The sequence below is a fragment of the Galeopterus variegatus genome, unplaced genomic scaffold (genome assembly GCF_000696425.1).
Source record: "Galeopterus variegatus unplaced genomic scaffold, G_variegatus-3.0.2 Scaffold5251, whole genome shotgun sequence".
Lineage (NCBI taxonomy): Eukaryota > Metazoa > Chordata > Mammalia > Dermoptera > Cynocephalidae > Galeopterus > Galeopterus variegatus.
The window spans coordinates 140,366-160,604 of NW_007731362.1; the positions used below are offsets into that span (position 1 = coordinate 140,366).

General features: G+C 47.4%; 1 protein-coding gene across 2 annotated transcripts in view; it reads left to right on the forward strand.

The window, feature by feature from the left end:
* The window catches only part of LOC103604574 (voltage-dependent N-type calcium channel subunit alpha-1B), a 96,274-nt gene that overhangs the window by 71,213 nt on the left and 4,822 nt on the right, over nt 1-20,239 (forward strand). The window contains exons 21-29 of one of the 2 annotated variants that reach the window (XM_008589148.1): nt 1,929-2,036; nt 2,693-2,805; nt 3,834-3,961; nt 5,687-5,822; nt 5,983-6,099; nt 6,658-6,862; nt 7,133-7,383; nt 18,017-18,167; nt 18,836-18,988. In XM_008589148.1, the coding sequence (XP_008587370.1) occupies nt 1,929-2,036; nt 2,693-2,805; nt 3,834-3,961; nt 5,687-5,822; nt 5,983-6,099; nt 6,658-6,862; nt 7,133-7,383; nt 18,017-18,031 (1,073 nt within the window). In that variant the 3' untranslated portion in view covers nt 18,032-18,167; nt 18,836-18,988. Of the gene's footprint in view, nt 1-1,928; nt 2,037-2,692; nt 2,806-3,833; nt 3,962-5,686; nt 5,823-5,982; nt 6,100-6,657; nt 6,863-7,132; nt 7,384-7,763; nt 10,941-18,016; nt 18,168-18,835; nt 18,989-20,239 lie in introns of those variants that run through there. The other variant, XM_008589147.1, reaches the window with a different exon arrangement.

Genomic DNA, 20,239 nt, shown 5'->3' on the forward strand with positions numbered 1-20,239 from the left:
CATCAATGTAAAATCTAAATTTGTAAAACCTCTAGAAGAAAACATAGAAGAAAAATGTTGGTAACTTTAGGTTAGGCAAAGATTTCTTAAGACACAAAAAGTATAAACCATAAAAGAAAAAAAATGATAAATTGAACTTTATCAGAATAAAAACTTTTGCTGTTCAAAAAGTATTTAAGAAAATGAAAAGACAAGCTAGGACTTGGAGAAAATATTTGCTAAACACATATATGATGCAGGAGTAGTGTCTATAATGTATAAAGGACTGTCACAACTTCACAATAAGAAAATAAACAACCCAATCAAAATGGGCAAAAGACTTGGATGGACATGTCACCAGAGCAGATATATCGAAGGCAAATTAAGCACATGTGAAGATGCTCATATCAGTAATCACCAGAGAAATCCAAAGTAAAGCCACAGCAAGATAATGCGACACACCATTATGGCCAGAACACGTTTTAAAATGACAACGTCTTGTGCTGGTGAGAAAGCAGGCGGCTGAACTCCTATGTGTCCCATGGGAGTACAGAACGGTCTTTCACAGAGCAGTTTGCACTTACTTTTATGGCCCAGACATCCACTTAGAAAATGAAAGGAGACATCCACACAAAAACCCGCCTGCAAACGTTCACGACTTCCCCAAACGATAAGGAACTCATATGTCCATCAGCTGGTGATGGACAGACTGTGGTACATTCATTCAATGCAACAGTGCTCAGCAGGAGGCAGAACAGACCGCCAGTATATGCAACAACACAGCTGAGTCTCAATGTATCAGGCTGAGGGAAAGAAAGACCCAAAAGCCAACACACCGTGTGTGTCATTTGTATGACAGTCTGTAGGATACAAAACCACAGAGACAAAAACACACCAGTGATTGCAGGGGCTGGGAGTAGGTCTGGGGATTGACCCATGAAGGGATGTGAAGGATTTGGGGGTGATGCAGCTATCCCATATCTTCATTGTGGTGGCTGTGTAATCATGTGCATTTACCAAAACACATAGTATAACTAAAAAGGGTAAATTTTACTGTATGTGAATTATGCCTTCATAAACTCGATGTTTAAAAAAGTTATTTTATTCCTCTGCTCAAGCCCCCCACCCCGCTTCCCTAACCCTAACCCTTCCCTCTGCCCCACCACACCACCTTCCTGCTCCTGGTTTCTGTGACGCACCAAGGCCTTTGCCCTCTCTGGTCCCTGTCTGCCTTCAGGGTCTCACCCATGTGCCACCTTCCTCATGAGACCTTTCCTGCCACCCCATCCAAAACCGCAGTCGTCTTGGCACTTCTCATCCATCCCCTGATGTGCTCTTCGTCTCCCTGTCGGTCCTCACTAGCCAACACACTGGATTTGTTCTCTTTTATATCTATCGCTACTTTATTGTAGAGTAAAGTACTGTAAACCCCAGAAGGGCAGCTCTTTACCTCTTTGTTTGCGTCCCATCACCTAGAACAGTGCCCGATGTTCAGTGGGTGCTCCGTCAATATTGTTGAGTGAATGGGCGAATGACTGGGATGCTACCGTGTCCCTTCCGCATGCCCACTGCCACTCCCCGGGCACACACACAGCACACGTCTGCACGTGCACGTGCACACAGTGCTCACACACGCATGCACACGAATGTGCACGTGCACACAGTGCTCACACACGCATGCACACGAATGCACTGGCGCACCTGTGTGCTGCTGGATAGACACGTGCACCTGCAAGCTGGATGCTCGGCTTGCTGGCCGCCTCCTCCAGGCAGACTCCTGCAGGGAGAGCTCTGACCGGCCTCCAGCCCGTGTCCTTCCTGCTGCACTGTCTCCACCCGTCTTCCCTTCACACCATGCCTGTCCCCGCCTGCCCAGCTCTGCCCCAGCGGGGACTGCAGGAGTGCCCCTAATGTCCATCTCTTCCCTTCTCTGCCATCGTCCTACCCAGCCGGGACAAAGCAGCATCAGTGTGATGCGGAGCTGAGGAAGGAGATTTCCTCCGTGTGGGCCAATCTCCCCCAGAAGACCCTGGACTTACTGGTACCACCCCATAAACGTAAGTGGGAGGCAAGCAGTGCCCCGCCCCACCTTCCCTGTCCTCCCTGAGGCAGAGCAGAGAGGCTGCAGGAGAGGCTGGAGGCACGTGGAAGTGAGGACAAGGGGCGAGGGGCGGCTGCCTTGAGAGGCCGGCTCACCTCCCCGTTGGGGCGCACTTAGGCCCGACCCGTGGGGAGCACTGCACGGTGTAGGAGCCGCGGGAGGTGATCTGGGGCTCATTCAGTTGAGCAAAATCACTCACACTCTTAGCGTGGGGAGTTTATTTTTAGAAATGCAGAGGAAAGGTGGGAGGGAAGAGGGAACACTATAGTTAGGGATGTGAGAAAAGATGAGGTGCCCAAGCTGGTTTCTCCTTCTTGGGAGGGGATGGCGGGACCCTGCCTGAGGCAGAGGTGGGATGGCGCGACCCGGTCGTGGGGGCCTCGGGAGGGATCAGAGCAGCTCGAGGTGGGACTAGCTCAGCATCGGGAGGAGCCATGGGGAGGCCGCGCCCTGTGTCCCGCCTGAGAGCCCCTCCTTCCCGGGGTGTTTCCAGGGGTCCTTGTGGTGGGCGAGGGAGGGAGGCCGTGTCCCCTCTTCACTGTGCCCTGCATCTCCTGTGGCCTCTGCCCCTCTCTCCTCCCTACTCCCTCCTTGGCTTGCTCTTCCCGGTAGCTGACGAGATGACAGTGGGGAAAGTCTACGCGGCTCTTATGATATTCGACTTCTACAAACAGAACAAAACCACCAGAGACCCGATTCACCAAGCTCCCGGAGGCCTGTCCCAGGTACCGGGTTCCAGGCGCCTTTGGGCTTCTGCGATGCTGGCGTCCTCGGTGGTTGGACAGTGTGGGGGACGCAGACCCTTCCTGGAGGAAGTGGGGCAGGGGAAGGAAGAGCCTTGGAGCCGCCTCTCTGGCCCCCGAGGCAGGAGCCCCGCGTAGCCGCATGTTTCCCATGTGCGGGCTGCTGGGGACATCGGGAGCCCCTGGCTCGGAGAGCTAGTGTTCAGGGGCAGAAGACAAGGGGGCTGAGAACAGAGGTCCTGGGCAATATCCCCTTTGTTAAGTGGTGGAAGAGAGGAAGAGACTGTGGAATATTTGAGGATTGGTTTGTGGGGTGGAAGGGTCACTATTCCTTCTGCTCGGGACTCTGACTGGGGTAGTTGGGGCCCGTTTTCCTGATGTCCTTCAAAGAGAGTATCTTTCCTGCGTAACACACCTTTGCGACTGTGTGTAGCTCTGTCTAGAAAGTTGTATAGATTTCCAGAGCTTCCTGGGACACTCACCCAGCCCTGGGATGGGAAATGTCTGGTGCTCAGGCCACCCTCTCCTGCCCCATGTCTGGGGCAGACACCACTCCACTCAGTCAACCTCAGCAGGGTCCCCCCAGCCCTGGAACCTGCAGGCAGCCCCTGCTGCCCCTACATGACCGATGCAAGTTGGTGATGGGATGGAATCTCTTTTCCATCTGTAATCTGGTCCAGTCCCCTAATTGTACAGACAGGGAAACTGAGGTTCTGGAAGTGACAGGCTCTCCTGAAGTCACCTACGCACAAATTTGTGAGGAGATGCTGTAGGGGCCCCTGGCCAGCCTCAGTATTCTGGTCTCACGCTCACAGTTAGGGACAGGGTGGGCACAGGGGAAGCACGTGGCCCCTTGCGGAGGGATAAGGAGCTCCAGTGCTGGGCTTGGACAAGAACCGGCCTCTGTATCATGCCGTGTGGTCAGAAGAGGTCACTGAGGCTACATCGCAAGTCCATTGGGGGCCTGCCTCCCCAGCCCTCAGAGTGCTTTCCCTCTGCCCCTTTTGCAGATGGGCCCTGTGTCGCTGTTCCACCCACTGAAGGCCACCCTGGAACAGACACAGCCAGCAGTACTCCGAGGAGCCCGGGTTTTCCTTCGGCAGAAGAGCTCCACCTCGCTCAGCAACGGTGGGGCTGTGTGAGTACCCAGCTGCAAGACAGGGCTGGGGGAAGGGAGCCAGAGCCAGTGAGGGGAGCAGGAACCCCATATCTTCAATGTCCCTGACCCTCACCACTGGCTTCTGAGTTCACCAGCCTGGGACCCCTGGAGCCTTGGGCAGCCATCCAAGGACAGGGAGCCCTCAGGGATTGGCTCCGTGGTCAACCCTCCACGCACCTCCACCTGTGAGGTGCAGCCACGTGTAGTCCCTGTCTGTGCTTCCTGGAAGCTAGTCAAGGTTTGCTACTGCGAGTGGTTTTTCATTTCCTGGGTTTATGTGGCAGACTTTAAACTTAATTCCGGTACCATTGGAGACATGCTCATCTAGCCCTCCTCTCCAGCAGCGCTGAAACAAGTTTGGACGGTGTCATCCTCCCGAGTGGCACTGCCCACTGAGTGCACCTGCTCCTCCAGCGCACACTTCTGCTGTTGCTTTGCCATGGCCTTTGGTGCCTGAAGACCATTAAGAAATTGTTTCCACCCCAAATTCTCACCCCTTTCTGTTAATAATGGCCTGTTCGTGTTCTAATCTCCTAACTCCTTTAAGACATTTTTCCTCTCAGAGCTCCATTTTTATTGATTTCTGAATCTTTTCTATTTTGTAGACAAATTACTAAGGCCTGTCTATCTCACTTAACTCTCGCCACGGTATTTCTTGGTAACCTCCCAAAACAAAGTGACTTAAAACAATGATCATTTCTTCTCACTGTGGGTTGGCTGAGGGGTGGTGGGTGGGGACTGGGCTGGGTTTGGTTCCTCGTGGAGGGCATGGTTCTCCCAGACATCCAAGACCAGTGGCTCCCAGGGCATGAGGCACCATCTGCATGGTGCTGGCCCCAAGAACTGCAGGAGAGGGGCCTGGGTGCAGACCCTCTTCAGATCTCTACTTGTGCGCCACCGACCAACATCCCATCGGCCAGAGCAGGTTGCACAGCCAGGCCCATGTCAAGGGGTGGGAAGTGGATGCTGCAGAGGGAGAATGTGGCCAGAACTACTGATGCTGTCTTGTGAAAGATGTGCTCCCAACTCTAGGAACCAGGTCCTGGAAGCCAGCCTTCCTCTCAAAGTCCTTTCTGTGTGTTGGTTAAGATGCCATGTTTGCATTTAAAGTTGAACAGTTGATCCTGAGAGTGTGTGTGAGTGTGTTGGAGGGGATGGGAAGGTGTCTCTTGGAGGAGCCCCTGGGGGAGGAAGCCCGGGAGGGGCCTCAGTCACAGCCTGTCCTGCTCTGACAGGCAGGACTCCTCTGGCAGCTCTCCACTCATGTGAAGCCCGTCCCTTCCCATCATGGTCTTGTGCAGTGGGGATGATCATGTTCCCGTCCCACAGATGGGCCCTGTTCAGGGTCAAGGAACTTGCCACATGTCCCCAGGAACTGCGGGGCCCAGGCTTCCTTCAGACTGAGGCTGTGAGCTGCTGCTCGCTAGGCCACTGGTGTCCTCTCTCCTGTCCAGCTCTGACCCTGTATGGGGGCCAAGTCCTCTGATGTGCCTTTGCTTGGGTCCAATGTGCATGGACCATGTTGAAGCTCTTGCGCTCGAGGGAGGGCCTGTTCAACCCCACAGGGTGACTGGGGTTCCTGACCTTTGCTGAGGGTGTGGCTGGTGGAGATTCCTGGTGGGTCAGAGCACCAGATTCCTGGGTGGACATTTGTGGCCCACGGGCCTCTGACCAGACAAGACAGCCCTCTCCTTTCTTCCACAGACAAACCCAAGAAGGTGGCATCAAGGAGTCTGTTTCCTGGGGCACGCGGAGGACCCAGGATGCACACTATGAGGTCAGGACTCCCCTGGAGCGTGGCCACTCAGCGGAGATCCCAGTGGGGCAGACGGGAGCTCTGGTAAGTGCTCCCAGGCCTGGGGAATGAGATGGCATGGGGGGGCAGTGAGACCTGGATGGGATGGGGGGGTGAGGCCAGGATGGGATGGGGGGTGAGATCGGGATGGAAAGATGTTGGGGGTGCTTTGTGAAGTGTGACTGGGGGGCTGCTGTCCCCACAGGCTGTGGATGTCCAGATGCAGAACATGGCCTTGAGGGGCCCTGATGAGGAGCCCCAGCCCGGGCTGGAGAGCCAGGGCCGTGCTGCCTCTATGCCCCGCCTGGCGGCAGAGACACAGGTGGGTGGTCTAGCCGGCTCCAGGCCATGGGATGAGGGAGTGGGGGGCACCACTTGAGGGTGCGGGACCCAGAGTGGAGAGGAGTAGGGAAGCAGGCACTCCTGGAGCTGCCCTGACAGCTGGTGCAGCCTTGACACTGTCAGCCCCGTGGGCTTCCCAGGACATGGTGCTGGTCTCACAGGCACTGCCCCCTCAGTCTGTGTGGAGCCTCTTCCTCCTTGTGTTTGATTCTCTGGTGGCTGTGGGTGAGCTCGACGTGAAGCTCACAGGTCCTGATTTCAGCCTTGGGGGGCAGCCTTGTGGACCAGCCCACTGCAGCTGGTGGGGCACCTATGGGCCCCACTAGGATTCTTTCAGCCAAGACACCAGCTTCCCTCTTCCTGGCAGGACCCACGGGCTGGGGCAGACCACCCACCTAGGGACCTCCTAGGCACAGGGTCGGGCAGCCAGGACTCCCAGCCTGTCCTGTTTGGGGAGATGCCCCAGCTGTGTGGGTTCCTTGCCCAGGCCTCACTCTAAGGCCATAGGCCCACTCAACCCCCCGTGCTTCACCCACAGCCTGCCCCAGATGCCAGCCCCATGAAACGCTCCGTCTCCACCCTGGCCCAGCGCCCCCACGGGGCTCATCTCTGCAATGCCATCCTGGACCGCCCTGCCCCCAGCCAGGCTCCCCACCACCACCACCACCGCTGCCATCGCCGCAGGGACAAGAAGCAGAGGCCCCTGGAGAAAGGGCCCAGCCTGTCTGCAGACACGGATGGTGGTGTGTGCACAAGGGTCCGGGGAGCCTCTTGAGGGGCTGTGGCCTGAGCCCTTGGGGGATCTTCTTCTTTTGTGTCCCTCAGGGCCCATAACCAGCTTGGAGCAGTGGGGAGGGTGAGCTCCAGGTCTGGGGACCAGGCAGAGCACCTACCCCCGCTGCTTCCCCTGGCACTGCCCAAGGTCTGTGCTGCTGGCCCTGGGGGGACCAGGCTTGGGGTCTGGGGTTGGGGCTCTCACCCAACTGCGCTAACTTCTCCTCTTCCTGGGACAGCACCAAGCAGCACTGCGGGGATGGGGCTGACCCCAGCAGAGGGGCCCACAGGATGCCGGCGGGAGCGGGAGCGCAGGCAGGAGCGGGGCCGGTCCCAGGAGCGGAGGCAGCCCTCATCCTCCTCCTCGGAGAAGCAGCGCTTCTATTCCTGTGACCGTTTTGGGGGCCGTGAGCCTCCGCAGCCCAAGCCCTCCCTCGGCAGCCACCCCACGTCGCCAACAGCTGGGCAGCAGCCAGGACCCCACCCACAGGTGAGCAGGGTGGCAGGGGGGTTGGCCTGCTTCTTCTCCTTCCCACCCCAGGGCCTCCCCAGCCGGCTTAACCCTCAGGGGCTCCCTCTGTGGCCTGCTCCCGCAGCCCCCATCTGTGTCCCCAGCCTGGCTGTGTCCTTGTCAGGCTCCCTCGGTGGTCATGGTCCTCTGTTCTTGTCTGCCTCTCTCTCCCAGTTGCTTCTTCACTTTCCTTGCCCAACTGTGAGTGTCTGGCCTTCGGTCTGTTCTCTTCCCTGGCCCCTGTGCCTGTCCCTGACCAGCACCCTCTACGTCCCCTGCACATGCATGCCTTGAGCACTGTGCTCTGTCTGTTTGGTTTGTTTTTTATTCTTGCTGTGCTCTGTTCCATTTTCATGTAGGGAAGTGGTTCAGTTAATGGGAGCCCCTTGCTGTCAACATCTGGTGCTAGCACCCCCGGCCGTGGTGGGCGGAGGCAGCTCCCCCAGACCCCCTTGACCCCCCGCCCCAGCATCACCTACAAGACCGCCAACTCCTCGCCTGTTCACTTCGCCGGGGCTCAGACCAGCCTCCCCACCTTCTCCCCTGGCCGGCTCAGCCGTGGCCTTTCTGAACACAATGCCCTGCTCCAGAGAGAGCCCCTCAGCCAGCCCCTGGCCCCCAGCTCTCGCATTGGCTCCGACCCTTACTTGGGGCAGCGTGTGGACAGTGAGGCCTCTGCCCACTCTCTGCCTGAGGACACTCTCACCTTCGAGGAGGCGGTGGCCACCAACTCAGGCCGCTCCTCCAGGACTTCCTACGTCTCATCCCTGACCTCCCAGTCCCACCCACTCCGCCGTGTGCCCAATGGCTACCACTGCACTCTGGGACTGGGCTCAGGCAGCCGGGCGCGGTACAGCTACCACCACCCGGACCAAGACCACTGGTGCTAGCTGCACCGTGACCGCCCACGCACCTGCATGCAGCGGGCGTGTGTTCCAGTTGATGAGTTTTATCATCCACGCTGGCTCCTGAGGATGTTCGGGGTCAGGGGCAGCAGCCCCTGGGAAAAGGGGCCTCGCCTCCTGGGCTGCCTTGGTGGGGGCTCCTGCTGCGCCTTTCCCCCTCCCCCCTCCTCTTTTACACTGGACGGATTAATAAAGCCCTTTTGTAGAGGGACGTGGCTCTCTATCCACCTCATGTGCTGCTTCCTGGTTCTCACCACACATCAGATCCTAGACAGGAAGTGGCTGTGTGTGGCTGGGAAGGACCTGGCAGGTCCACATGCTGTGCTGTGGACTCAAGCATCCAGGTTGGGTGCTTGGAACCTTTCTAGGTCGAAATCTTGTGAGGGAGCATCCTTTATGCAGGTGTGTGGTGTAGAAGGCAGGGCATGTCTGGAAGTGTGGGGAGAGTGCAGGACGGAGCTGCTGGTGATAAGGGCAGCCTCGGGTCCAGCCCTCCTGGGTATCGATAAACACACACGCACACCCGTTGTTGCTGTCCGTACTGGAACAGCACACGTATGCTGGAAATACACTCAACTGCTCTCTGTCCTTCCCTGGACACCATCAACCCCAACAGGGACCAAATCTGGAAGAGGTTCTTGCTGTTGATTTTGGTTTTTAATTGCAACACCCTTCACTTTTTTGTCATTTCTATATACTTGATTTAGAAAAAATAGAAAACCAGAAAAATGGGGAAAGAAACTTAGCATAACTTTAAAAAATCAAAACTGTAGAAAGAGCTCAACTTTTCGTTGCGTGTTTCTGTGACTTGAGTGGGGAGATGCTCCTGCATGGACTGTCCAGTCCGGGCAGCCCCAGACAACCCCTTGCTACTGCCGCTCTCGACCAAGTGCCTGCCCTGGGCCCTCACACACCGGGCTCCTGGGCATCGCGGCATGAGACCTTGCGAACCATCACGGGTGGGGTTTGTGAAAACTACTGATAACCACAGCCAGGTAGAAAGCTGTTGTCAGAGGTGGATAATGGGTGACATCCGGTGACATGTTATCGCTGGAAACAAGGCAGCCATTCCTGTCTTTCTTCCACCAGCAGGAGGGATTCCAGGAAGCCGCGAGCAGCAGCATGTGTGCTTGTGTGAGGCATTTTCAATCTGTTCTCTGTCTGATTCTCAGGGACTGGTGCCTGCCATGTAGGGCATGATCTCTGCTGTGTGTGAAATAAGTTTCTTTTCACATGAGGCTGAAGAATAGGAAGGTGGGTGGGGACAGGGGTTGGATGTGGGGCCATCAGGGCAGGAGGGAGGGAAGCTCTGGCTGACGTGAGGCCAAGGCTCTGAGCAGGCGATGGTGCAGGCAGTAAACTGAAATCCCACCTCATGGCTACTCTCAAAGGGAAGAGCATACTCAGGACGTCGTTCAGGGTGCACAAAATGCTGGGAGACCATTTGTTTCGTGAAGAGAGGGAGCATTTAGATGAGTTGATTCTGGTGTGTCCTGTTTTGAAATTTCAGATGATCTCTTTGTTGGATTATTGGCTTCTGCCCTATGACTGTCCTCAAGGAAACTGCGTGTGGTATGTGTGTGTCTGTGCTCACAGGAGGTGCGACGTATGTGCAGGTGTGTGCAGTGAGTGGCTGTCATCTATAGGGCTATTGCAACAAAAGGCACATGTTTGATAGAAACAAATCACACAAGACCGCCACCTGGTCTAGGGCTTCAGCATGATTGTGACCAAACCTTTTTATAGAATTTCCTTATGTGAAGGCACAACACTCTGAGACTTTAAAGATAACAGAGTATTTTATTCCAGTAGGATAAAATTAAACAGGAATCTCGACAGTGCATGTGATTGCTGTGCTCATGTTGCAAAGCAGAAGGATGTGTATTCTGTTGCTGACGTTTGTCTCTTGTTCCCCCATCCCAGCCCATGTTTTCTTGGGTGACGAATGTATCCGTTCTGTGCAGAACCAACCACAGCTGTTTCCGTAGGCCATACTGGGTCCAGAATCCTCTTTTCTAGACCCACACAGCCTGGTTGGCTTGTCTGGATTCTTCGAGGCATTGGAATGGATGAAAATTACAGGGAGAAGGGAAAGGAGACATATGTTTTGTCTTCCTGACTGGGTTTTGTTTCTGTACTGTCTCTTCTCAAATTATCATGTTTCCCCTTAAATCTCATAGTGAGTTGCCAAATTTGAAATGCATTAACCAGTTGTCTGCATCTGGAACCAGTCAAGCAGTGGCTGTAGTTTGAACAAGTTATGTGTGCATGTAAAATATATATATATATACATATATACAAGTATGTGCATGAAAATGTATATCTTCATACTTTTTGATACATTGTATTCATTTGTTAATTTTTAATTATATTTGATATAAATTGAAGGTTTGTTGCAAAACTTTATATTTAAGAACAGTGTTAAAAAAAAAAAAAAAAAAAAGAAGTCCCAACCATGCAACACACCTGGGACTTACTTTAAAAAAAAAATTCTGTGATTGACTAGTTTGCTGCTTGAGTAATATTTATCAGCCAAACTTTGGATTCTGCTGTTGTTTCTACAATGATATTTTGTATGAAGCAAAGTCCTTGGATTAAAATAAAAACTTAGAAAAAATCAAAACAAAAACACATCATGTTGCTGGGTGATATATGCAAGGGGATGGGGCTGCATGTCTCAGGGTGCCACATGAACTGGGGGTACCCTGCCAGGAGGGCTCAGCGAAAATAAGAACTTTTACAACTTGCCTTTCGGCCCTGATTACAACCCAAATGTAGGATTAGGTTGAGAATCCAGGTGAGGATCAGGGTGGACACTTGGCTGGATGAGGCCTGGGGTTGGGTTAGGATTACAGCAGTGGATGGGTTAAGATTGGAGTTGGGTAGATGTTGGGTGAGGTTTGGGGAGGCTGGAAGTGTCTGGGGCAGGTTTGGAGATTACTAGTTAGAGTTAGGACAAAGGGTTAGTTTAGGGTTAGGTTTGGGGTTGAGGTTGGATTTGAAATTAGGATTTAAGATTAGGGTTAAACAAAGTGTTAGACTGTAAATGCGGAGATAATGGTAGGTTAGGGTGGGTGTTAAGAATTAGGGTTTGGTTGAGGTTTAAGTTAGGGAGTAGTTGAGAAGTAGGGTAGAATGAAACTGGTTTAGGGTTTGAGTGAAGATATGAATTATGGTTTTGACTACCCTTGAGAATGGGTTCAAGGTTAAGATACAAATTTAGGAATGAGTTCAAGTTTGGGATACAGTTGGAATTTTGTCAGGATCAGGTTAGAGTGAGGGTTAGGATTAGGGTAGGTATGGGATACAGGGTCTAGGTTGGAGTCAGGTCAGATCAGATTAAGAGTTATGGCTAGAACTAGGGCTAGGGGCTTGGGCTCAGGTAAGGGTTAAGTTTAGGCGTTAGGTTAGGACTAGGTTTAATGGTTAGGGTTAGGGTTAGGGGTTAGGGCTCAAGGTTAGGGTTAGGATGTTAGGGTTATGGTTAGGGTTAGGGTTGATGCATTAGGGAATTAGGTGAAAAAAATTGAGGATCTAATAAATGGAAAGATATCCCATGTTCATGGGTGGGAAGAATTAACATCATCAAAATGTCCATTTTCCTGAAAGCAACCTGCACATTCAATGCAATCCCTATTAAAATACCAATGGCATTATTCACAGAAATAGAAAAAACCATTTTAAAATTTGTATGGGACCACAGAAGATCTCATATTGCTAAAGCAATACTTAACCAAAACAAACAAATTGGAGGCATCACTCTTCCTGAGATCAAAATATATTATAAAGGTACAGTAACTAAAACAGCATGGCATTGGCATAAAAACAGACAAATAGACCAATGGAACAGAATAGAGAGTCCTGAAGTAAACCCACACTGTTATAGCCAACTGATTTTCTACAAAGGTGCCAAGAATATACACTGTGGAAAGGACAGCTTCTGGGAAAACTGGATATTGAGATGCAGAAGATGGAAACTAGACCCCTATCTCTCACTGTACATAAATATCAACTCAAAATGGACTACAGAGCTAAATTTAAGACCTGAAATTATGAAACTACTAGAAGAAGACACTGGGAAAACGCTAAAATGGGAGTGGGCAGCGGGTTTTTGGGTGAGCCTACGAAGGCACAGGCAACTAAGCAAAATATAAAAAGGGCTACATCAAACTGAAAAGTTTCTGCACAGCAAGGGATACTATCAACAAACTAAAGAGACAACCTACAGAATGGGAGAAAGTATTTGCAACTACACATTAGACAAAGGGCTAATATCCAGAATATATAAGGAACTTAACAGAGAAAAAAAAAACCCAATTGAAAAATGGGCAAAGGACATGAAAAAACATTTCTCAGAAGAAGACATACAACTGGCCAACAAGCACATGAAAAAATTTTAACACAAATTAAAACCACGAGATTTCATCTCATTCCAGTTAGAATGACTACTATGAACAAGACAGAAAATAAATGCTGGAAAGGATGCAGAGAAAAGGGAACTCTTTCACACTGTTGATGGGAATGTAAATTGGCACAGTCATTGTGGAAAACAGTATGGGGATTCCTCAGAGAACTAAAACTAGATCTACCTTAGGGTCCAGCTATCTCGCTACTGGGTATATACCCAAAGGAAATGAAATCAACATATCAAACAGATGCCTGCATTCCTATGTTCACTGCAGTGCTATTCACAATAGCCAAGAGATGGAATCAACCTAAATGCCCATCAACAGATAAATGGATTAAAAAAACTGTGCTATATATACACAATAGAATACTATTTAGCTATTAAAAGAAATAATATCCTATCATTTGCAGCAACATAGATGGAACGGGAAACCATCATGTTAAGTGAAGTCAGACACAGAATGCCACATAATCTCACTTATATGTGGAATCTAAAAAAAAAAAAGTGGTTCTCAAAGAAGTGGAGAGAAGAATAATGGTTACCAGAGGCCAGGAGGGGAGAGCAGTGGATGGAAGAGAACTGGTGAACTAATGGGTACAAAACTACGCTATCTGCTCTAAGTGAATCATTGTGCAGTATGTGCATGTATTGAAACAACACAGTGTACCCCAGAAATATGTACAAATAAATGTTAAAATTAAAAGAAAAACCTTGTTTTTATGGCATACAAGATAAATATTAAGAAAAAAATGAAAATACCCATCACCACTATAGAAAGCTTCTGGAAACACTTATGCAAATAAAGAATTCCCTTAAGCACAGGGAAAAAAAGAGATAAGAAAAAATCATGACAAGCTGGTAGTCAGCTCATGTGATTTCTGTGAATGAATAATAATAAAATCCATTCTTAAGTAGAAATGTATACTATGTTGTACTTATTATTTACTCATTCACTTATTTATGTATAACATTATACTTACATATTTTGCATTAGTATATTAAAACAAAAGTGAATATAAAAAAAAATTTTTTTTACCTATCCTTGGTTATGTAAATCACATATTACTTTCTGAATGGCAAACCAATTCTTTATAATCGAGAAGGATTTGGAGAAACTTCTATTAACTTAAATAAAATTTTTTTAAAGGATCAGCCACAAAATGAGGATTTAATTAAAATAAACACAGGCATGCACTTTCTTTAGGCTACTGAAATATCAACTCTTTAATTCCCCATTAGGAAAAAGCAAAACCCTTCTATATGCCTTCAAATCATTTGAAGATGTGAAAAGATCATCTGTCTGCATTTCTGGCTAGTTCAAAGACAGCAAAGAAATAATTTCTTCTTCCAACTCAAAGCACATTTAGGAGAAGGACATCTGATAGAAGTGGTGATGCCAATCTAACCAATTTTAAAATACAAAGTGCTTCTAGCAATATTTGGATACATATAATTTGACAAGAAAATTTTATAAACCTAAGATTTGAAAAATAGAACCTATAAGCCCCAACAAAAAAGCTTCATTTGTAATTGAAAAAAAATTTTGTAAAAAAAAAATGTCCTTCCAAAAAGAGACAAAAATGACTTCTATTTTCCAAGAGAACTAATAAATAAATTGGTACAGCAAAATTACAGTTACTACAAATCGCTTTCAACAATTCCATTGCTTCTTCATTTGACCAGCTGAAAATCAAAATTCTTTCAGATTATACATATAACTTTTTATAACTCTGTTATTACTTACTGTGAACGGGGAAAGGGGTCAATCTTGTGGCCATAGTGTCGAACAGCCTCTCCGATGTGGCTGGGCTGGATGGCTTGGCTGTGAGCTTCAACACCACAGGCGTGCTCTGCGACGGAAAAACACACAAATTGTCACTAAATCAAAAACACAATAGAACTACAGTGTATACAATATGAAAATAAACTTTTATAAAGTGGATCATTTTTCCCTTAGGATGCACATCACTGCTGCCATATACTACATCTCTAAAAAAAAAAAGTTCCATGAACAAATCAAAGATAACTTTTACATGACCCCTTCCTAGCAGACCTACTAAATGCATGTTTATGTCCACAATATTTCACCTAAGCCTGCATGTCAAGGTACAAAAGAATACAGCCACTTGTGTGCAGATGAAAAGTGTCAAGGGAGCTTGTTGAAAGAACTGCAGGAAGCTATTTGTTCTAGAAACATTTAAACATGTATTATTATAAATGTTCTTGGGAGCTTCTTGGGCATAATTCTGAAATAACTGGAGGGTCATCAATTTAAGACAAGAAATGTAAACTTGCTATACATTTATTTATGATACCAGGGACTGTCATAAAAGACCATTTCAACTTGGTTCCTAATTTTCTGGGTGTCCTCAAACAAAACAAAAACAAAAAAGTTTGTATTTTCATCTGCCTCATTTGTAAAAGGCAGGTTTGAAAAGACAAAAAGACACAAGAAATTGAAAGATTATTTGCAATGAGAGTATGAGTACCAACTCAAGACACGGTAGATGTGTGTGTATGTGTGTGTAACATGATTTTTCAAAAATATTAAAATGCTCCACAGGGGCAGGATAGTCTCATGATTCAGTTACAAGTGCTGGCTTCCCAATTACGTAGAGTCCAGATCCCAGCTCTGTCAAGTTACATAGTATCTCTAGGCCTCAGTTTCCTCATCTGTAAATTGAGATAAAAATTATAATTGCTTTCTATAATTGTGAAAATTTAAGGAGTTAAAATATATGAACTAGACCTGGGGCATGGAGAAGGGGACTGGACCCTCTCACACAACCAGGCACGTCATGCCTGCATCTCGGGGCCCACCCGGGGACCTGAGGTATGGAGAAGGGGACCGGACCTCTCTCCCACAACCAGGCACACCAAGCCAGTGCCTCAGGTCCCGCCCAGTGACCTGAGGATAGAACTGGGGACTGGACCCTCCTCCCACACCAGGCGCAAAATGCCAGCACCTCGGGGCCCACCTGGGTACCCGAGGCATGGAGAAGAGGACCAAACACACCCCACGACCAGGCATACCGCCAGTGCCAAGGAGCATGCCAAAAACAGCAACTTTATGTGGGTGGCCCACCACAGCCACCACAATAACCATGGCTGCTGCAAAAGCGGCTAGACTCCACAGCCACCACGCAGATGGTCCACCAACCACTGGAGTGCATTGACACAAGAAGAGTCACCAGCAGAGACAAAGAAAAGAAGAGGATGTCTCTCTCCACAAAGCCCATTCCAGAGTGACAGAAGAAGCATCTGCTCTGTGATAATATTGGGGGACCTGATCACATCTCTCAGCATTGGACAGATCATCTAGGCAACAGGTTAACAGAGTAACCATTATTCTTTCAGAAAGAGAGAAGAAATCTAGGGCAATTAGAGGGGGGAGGGGGAGGGAATGGGGAAGGGGAGAGGTTGGACAAGGGGCATAAAGAATAATTACGATTTGTAACAATATATATGCTAGTAATACTGATTTAATCAACATATCTCAATTTCAACCCCAAAAGTGTGTATAATCAATTTTAATTCAATAAATAAAATAAATTTTAAAAAAATATATGAACTACTTTGAACAGTGCCTGTCATGTGTTAGCTATTAATAGTATTAGGTTATTATTTAAATGAAGGCTTAAAAAGGAAACTCCATGTTCTTTAAATGGTCAGCTAATTGCCTTTAAAGCACAGTAGGTACCAGATGACAAGTTATTAACCTTGAAGAATCAAGAGAAAAAAATATTCATCACGGGCATTAACTGTGGTCTAGAAGTTATTCATAATCATATAATTAATAGTATTTGTTTTTCTGATAATTGCTACAATTTTTATGGAGTACTATAATTTTCACTCTCAGTTTCTTTGTAGGAAATATAACTGGATAGCAGCCTCTATGGATAGCAGTTTCATTTATCCTGCAAATATATTACACAGGCGCAAACCAATATATTACTATATGAAAGGAAAATTAGAATAACCTCAATTTTGCTTAAATTATTAATATGCATAGGCACAGAAAATCAGTGATGATGTTCTGTCGAAGTAAGACAAAACAAAACAAAACAAAAGTCTTTCAAACGAGACTCCTGTACCCAAGAAAAGTGTCCTTCAAACACGGGGAGATAAAATCCTGTCCCAGACAAAGGCGGGCCGCGGAGACTCGTCACACAGACGCGCTTACACAGCGCTGGAGCGCTTCCGTCTGACAGACGGTGTGACAGGGACCGCCAGCAGCCCTGACGGCACAAAAGCCACTGGAGAGCAAGTGTCACAACAAACTAGGAGACACTCGAACTGTGGGGACGATGAGGGAACCGCACCCCCCCGGTTAGGGCTAGGGGGTGAGGGTTAGAGGGTTAGAGGGTTAGGGTTAGAGGGTTAGGTTTGGGATTGGGGTTTGGGTTTGGGTTAGGGGTTACGGTGAGTGGGGTAGAGGGTTAGGGTTAGGGTTGGGGTTGGGTTAGGTGTTTGGTTCGGGTTTCGGGTTGGGGTTTAGGGTTTATGATTAGGGGTTGGGGGTTAGGGGTTAGGGTTAGGGATGTTAGGTTTAGGGATAGGGTTAGATGGTTAGGTATAGGGTTAGAGGGTTAGTGTTCTATTTCCTCTAAACACTTGGTCTTGATTCCAATACAATGCATGAAATTGGAAAAATTTAAGAAGGGTCCCTGCAGGTTTGGTCTGAAAGTTGTTTTTGTTCGCTCGTTTTTAAATAAATTGTGCTTACTGAATCTCCTTGTATGCTTTTCTATCAGTTGGTCCAAGTCAGTTACCCCATTCCTAACCCTTGCTTTATTTGGAGAAAATAAATGGAGAGAAGTGTTTAGGCCTAATGTCACACACTGAGGTAGGTTATCAAGATTAAAATTGAGGGACAGAAGTAGCTAATTCATATATATTGGGCATTTGTAAGAGATTAATATATGTTCAAGTATGTTAATTGTTTTAATCTCTAGGGTAAGTATAATTCATACAGATGAGGTTCAGAGAGGTTAATTAACTTATTTAAATTCACCCTCTCTGAGAAGCCTTCCCAGAATGTTCCTTTTCATTCGGTCCTCTGGAAGACTGTATTTTTGACAAGAATCAACGAGTGTCTTATTTCTAGTCCTAGCATGCAGGATGTATTAGCTGCCATAGAGTAAGCGTGAATACATATTGAGTAATTGCATGAATGAATGCATGCTGGTGGAATGGGAATTTAAGCCATTTAAAGCAGTTCCTTTTGTCTTAAATTATTTGTTTTTCTAAGAAATGTTCTGTTTTGTTTTGTTTTTGTTTTTTTTTTTGTTATCTTTAGCGTTCCTCTGAGTGAATACAAATTGCTTGCTTGTGATATGCAGCAACTTTTCATAGCAGTTACAATTCAGGCTCACAATATTTCAGGATGATTAAAGACCTTACTGTACTGCCTGGATATCTTCAAAATAGCAAAAACAAGAGGACACAAAGTAAGATTTAATTTTTATGGATTTTGGGGGGAGTTGTGTAGTAGCCAAACATGTATTTTGTATCAGCAAAACAAGTACTTGATCCTGACCTCTTTCTTCTTGGAAACTTTTTTTACTGAAAGTATAACCTTAATTTTGTGATTATATCAATAAGCTTTAAAAAGAAGCCTTTCTGAGTGGCAAAAATAAAGTGGTTCTTTGATGTAATTAGTAACTGGCAACACATTATTGAATGAAGTCACTAATTTTTCTTCCCAAGTAGAATTAAAAAGTTTACATTGAATAATATGCCCTTTAGTTTTGTTAATGGCAAATACTAAAGTAAATATGAAACAGAAAAATGTGAGAATTTCTAGTTATACTTTTGCCTTATGTACAAAAAAGTCTGTTCTTTGAAATAATTATATAAAATGAAATAAATTTGTAAGCTGATATTTTTCCATGGAAATTTTTATAGTAATCACTTGGAAATTTGATTTAACATTGCTTTTAAAGACAGTTAAAAAAATATTTACTACCATCAAAAACCCATGTTGACCAAAATTTTTAAATTTATGTCTAATAAATCATGATGGACAGCTTAGATATTGCATGATATATAAAAATCAGTTCAATAAAAAATTCATAACCACATAGCTTGAAAACATTCTAATATCTTCTGTTTTTAGATATGGCTGTTGCACTACAGCTTAGACTTCTCCAGGCTGCTATGGAATCTATAAGGACCACCGCAGATCACAACTCTGAAAACGTTGTAGATCCTTTCCGGTCACCTTCTGCTCCCCACTATGCAGTGTTTCAGAAACGGAAAAGCATTGTTGGTGAGTATCAAGGTAATGTTTTAATAATTATAAATTGAAAGTAGCTAGACTTTCCTCTGTTCTGATGACATTCACATTTTAAAAATAATAGCTTAAAAAGTTAAGCTGTAAAATTTGAGAAAGTATTCCTTTTTAAAAAAAATTTATCTTACTTATTGAATCAAAATCGATTGTACATATTTTTGGGGTTGAACACTGAGATATGTTGATTAAATCAACATTACTAGCATATATATTGTTATAAATCATAATTATTCTTTATGCCCCTTGTCCAACCTCTTCCCTTCCCTATTCCCTCCCTCTCCCCCCTCTAATTACCCTAGATTTCTTCTCTCCTTCTGAAAGAGTAATGGTTACTGTTAACTTGTTGCCTAGATGATCTGTCCAATGCTGAGAGATGTGATCAGGTCCCCCAATATTATCATAGAGCAGATGCTTCTTCTGTCACTCTGAAATGGGCTTTGTGGAATGAGATGTCCTCTTCTTGTCTTTGTCTCTGCTGGTGACTCTTCTTGTGTCAATGCACTCCAGTGGTTGGCAGACCATCTGTGTGGTTGTGGCATCTAGCCACTTTTGCGGCAGCCATGGTTGTTGTGGTGGCTGGAGTGGGCCTCCCACGTGGAGGTTTTTGGTATGCTCCTTGGCACTGGCTGTATGCCTGGTTGTGGGCTGTGTTTGGTCCCCTTCTCCATGCCTCTGGACCCTGGGCAGGCTCCAAGGCACTGGCACCATGTGCCAGGTTGTGGGAGAGGTGGCCAGTCCCCTTCTCCATGCCTTGGGTACCCAGGTGGGCCCCGAGGTGCTGGCATTTTGTGCCTGGTGTGGGAGGAGGGTCCAGTCCCCTTCTCCATGCCCCAGGACTGTGGGTGGGCCCCAAGGTGCTGGCGTTGTGTGCCTGGTTGTGGGAGAGAGGTCTGGTCCCCTTCTGCATACCTGAGGTCCCTGGGTGGGCCCTGAGGCACTGGCAAGAAAGTATTCCTTCTGAAGGAAAGTATTCTGTTGCTTTCTTTTCAGTGCTGTTCTCATTTAGTTATTTCTTGAGCACCTACCATGTGCCGAGCTCTGTGTTAAATGTTGGAGATACAATGATGACAGAAACACAGGAGTCTGCTCTTGCAGAGATTATAAAATAGTAGGGAAATGTATAGATTAAGAATAGAGATTATAGGGGCCGGCCCGGTGGCGCACTGGATAGTGCGCCGCTTGGGAAGCGTGGCGGCGCTCCCGCCCGAGGGTTCGGATCCCACATAC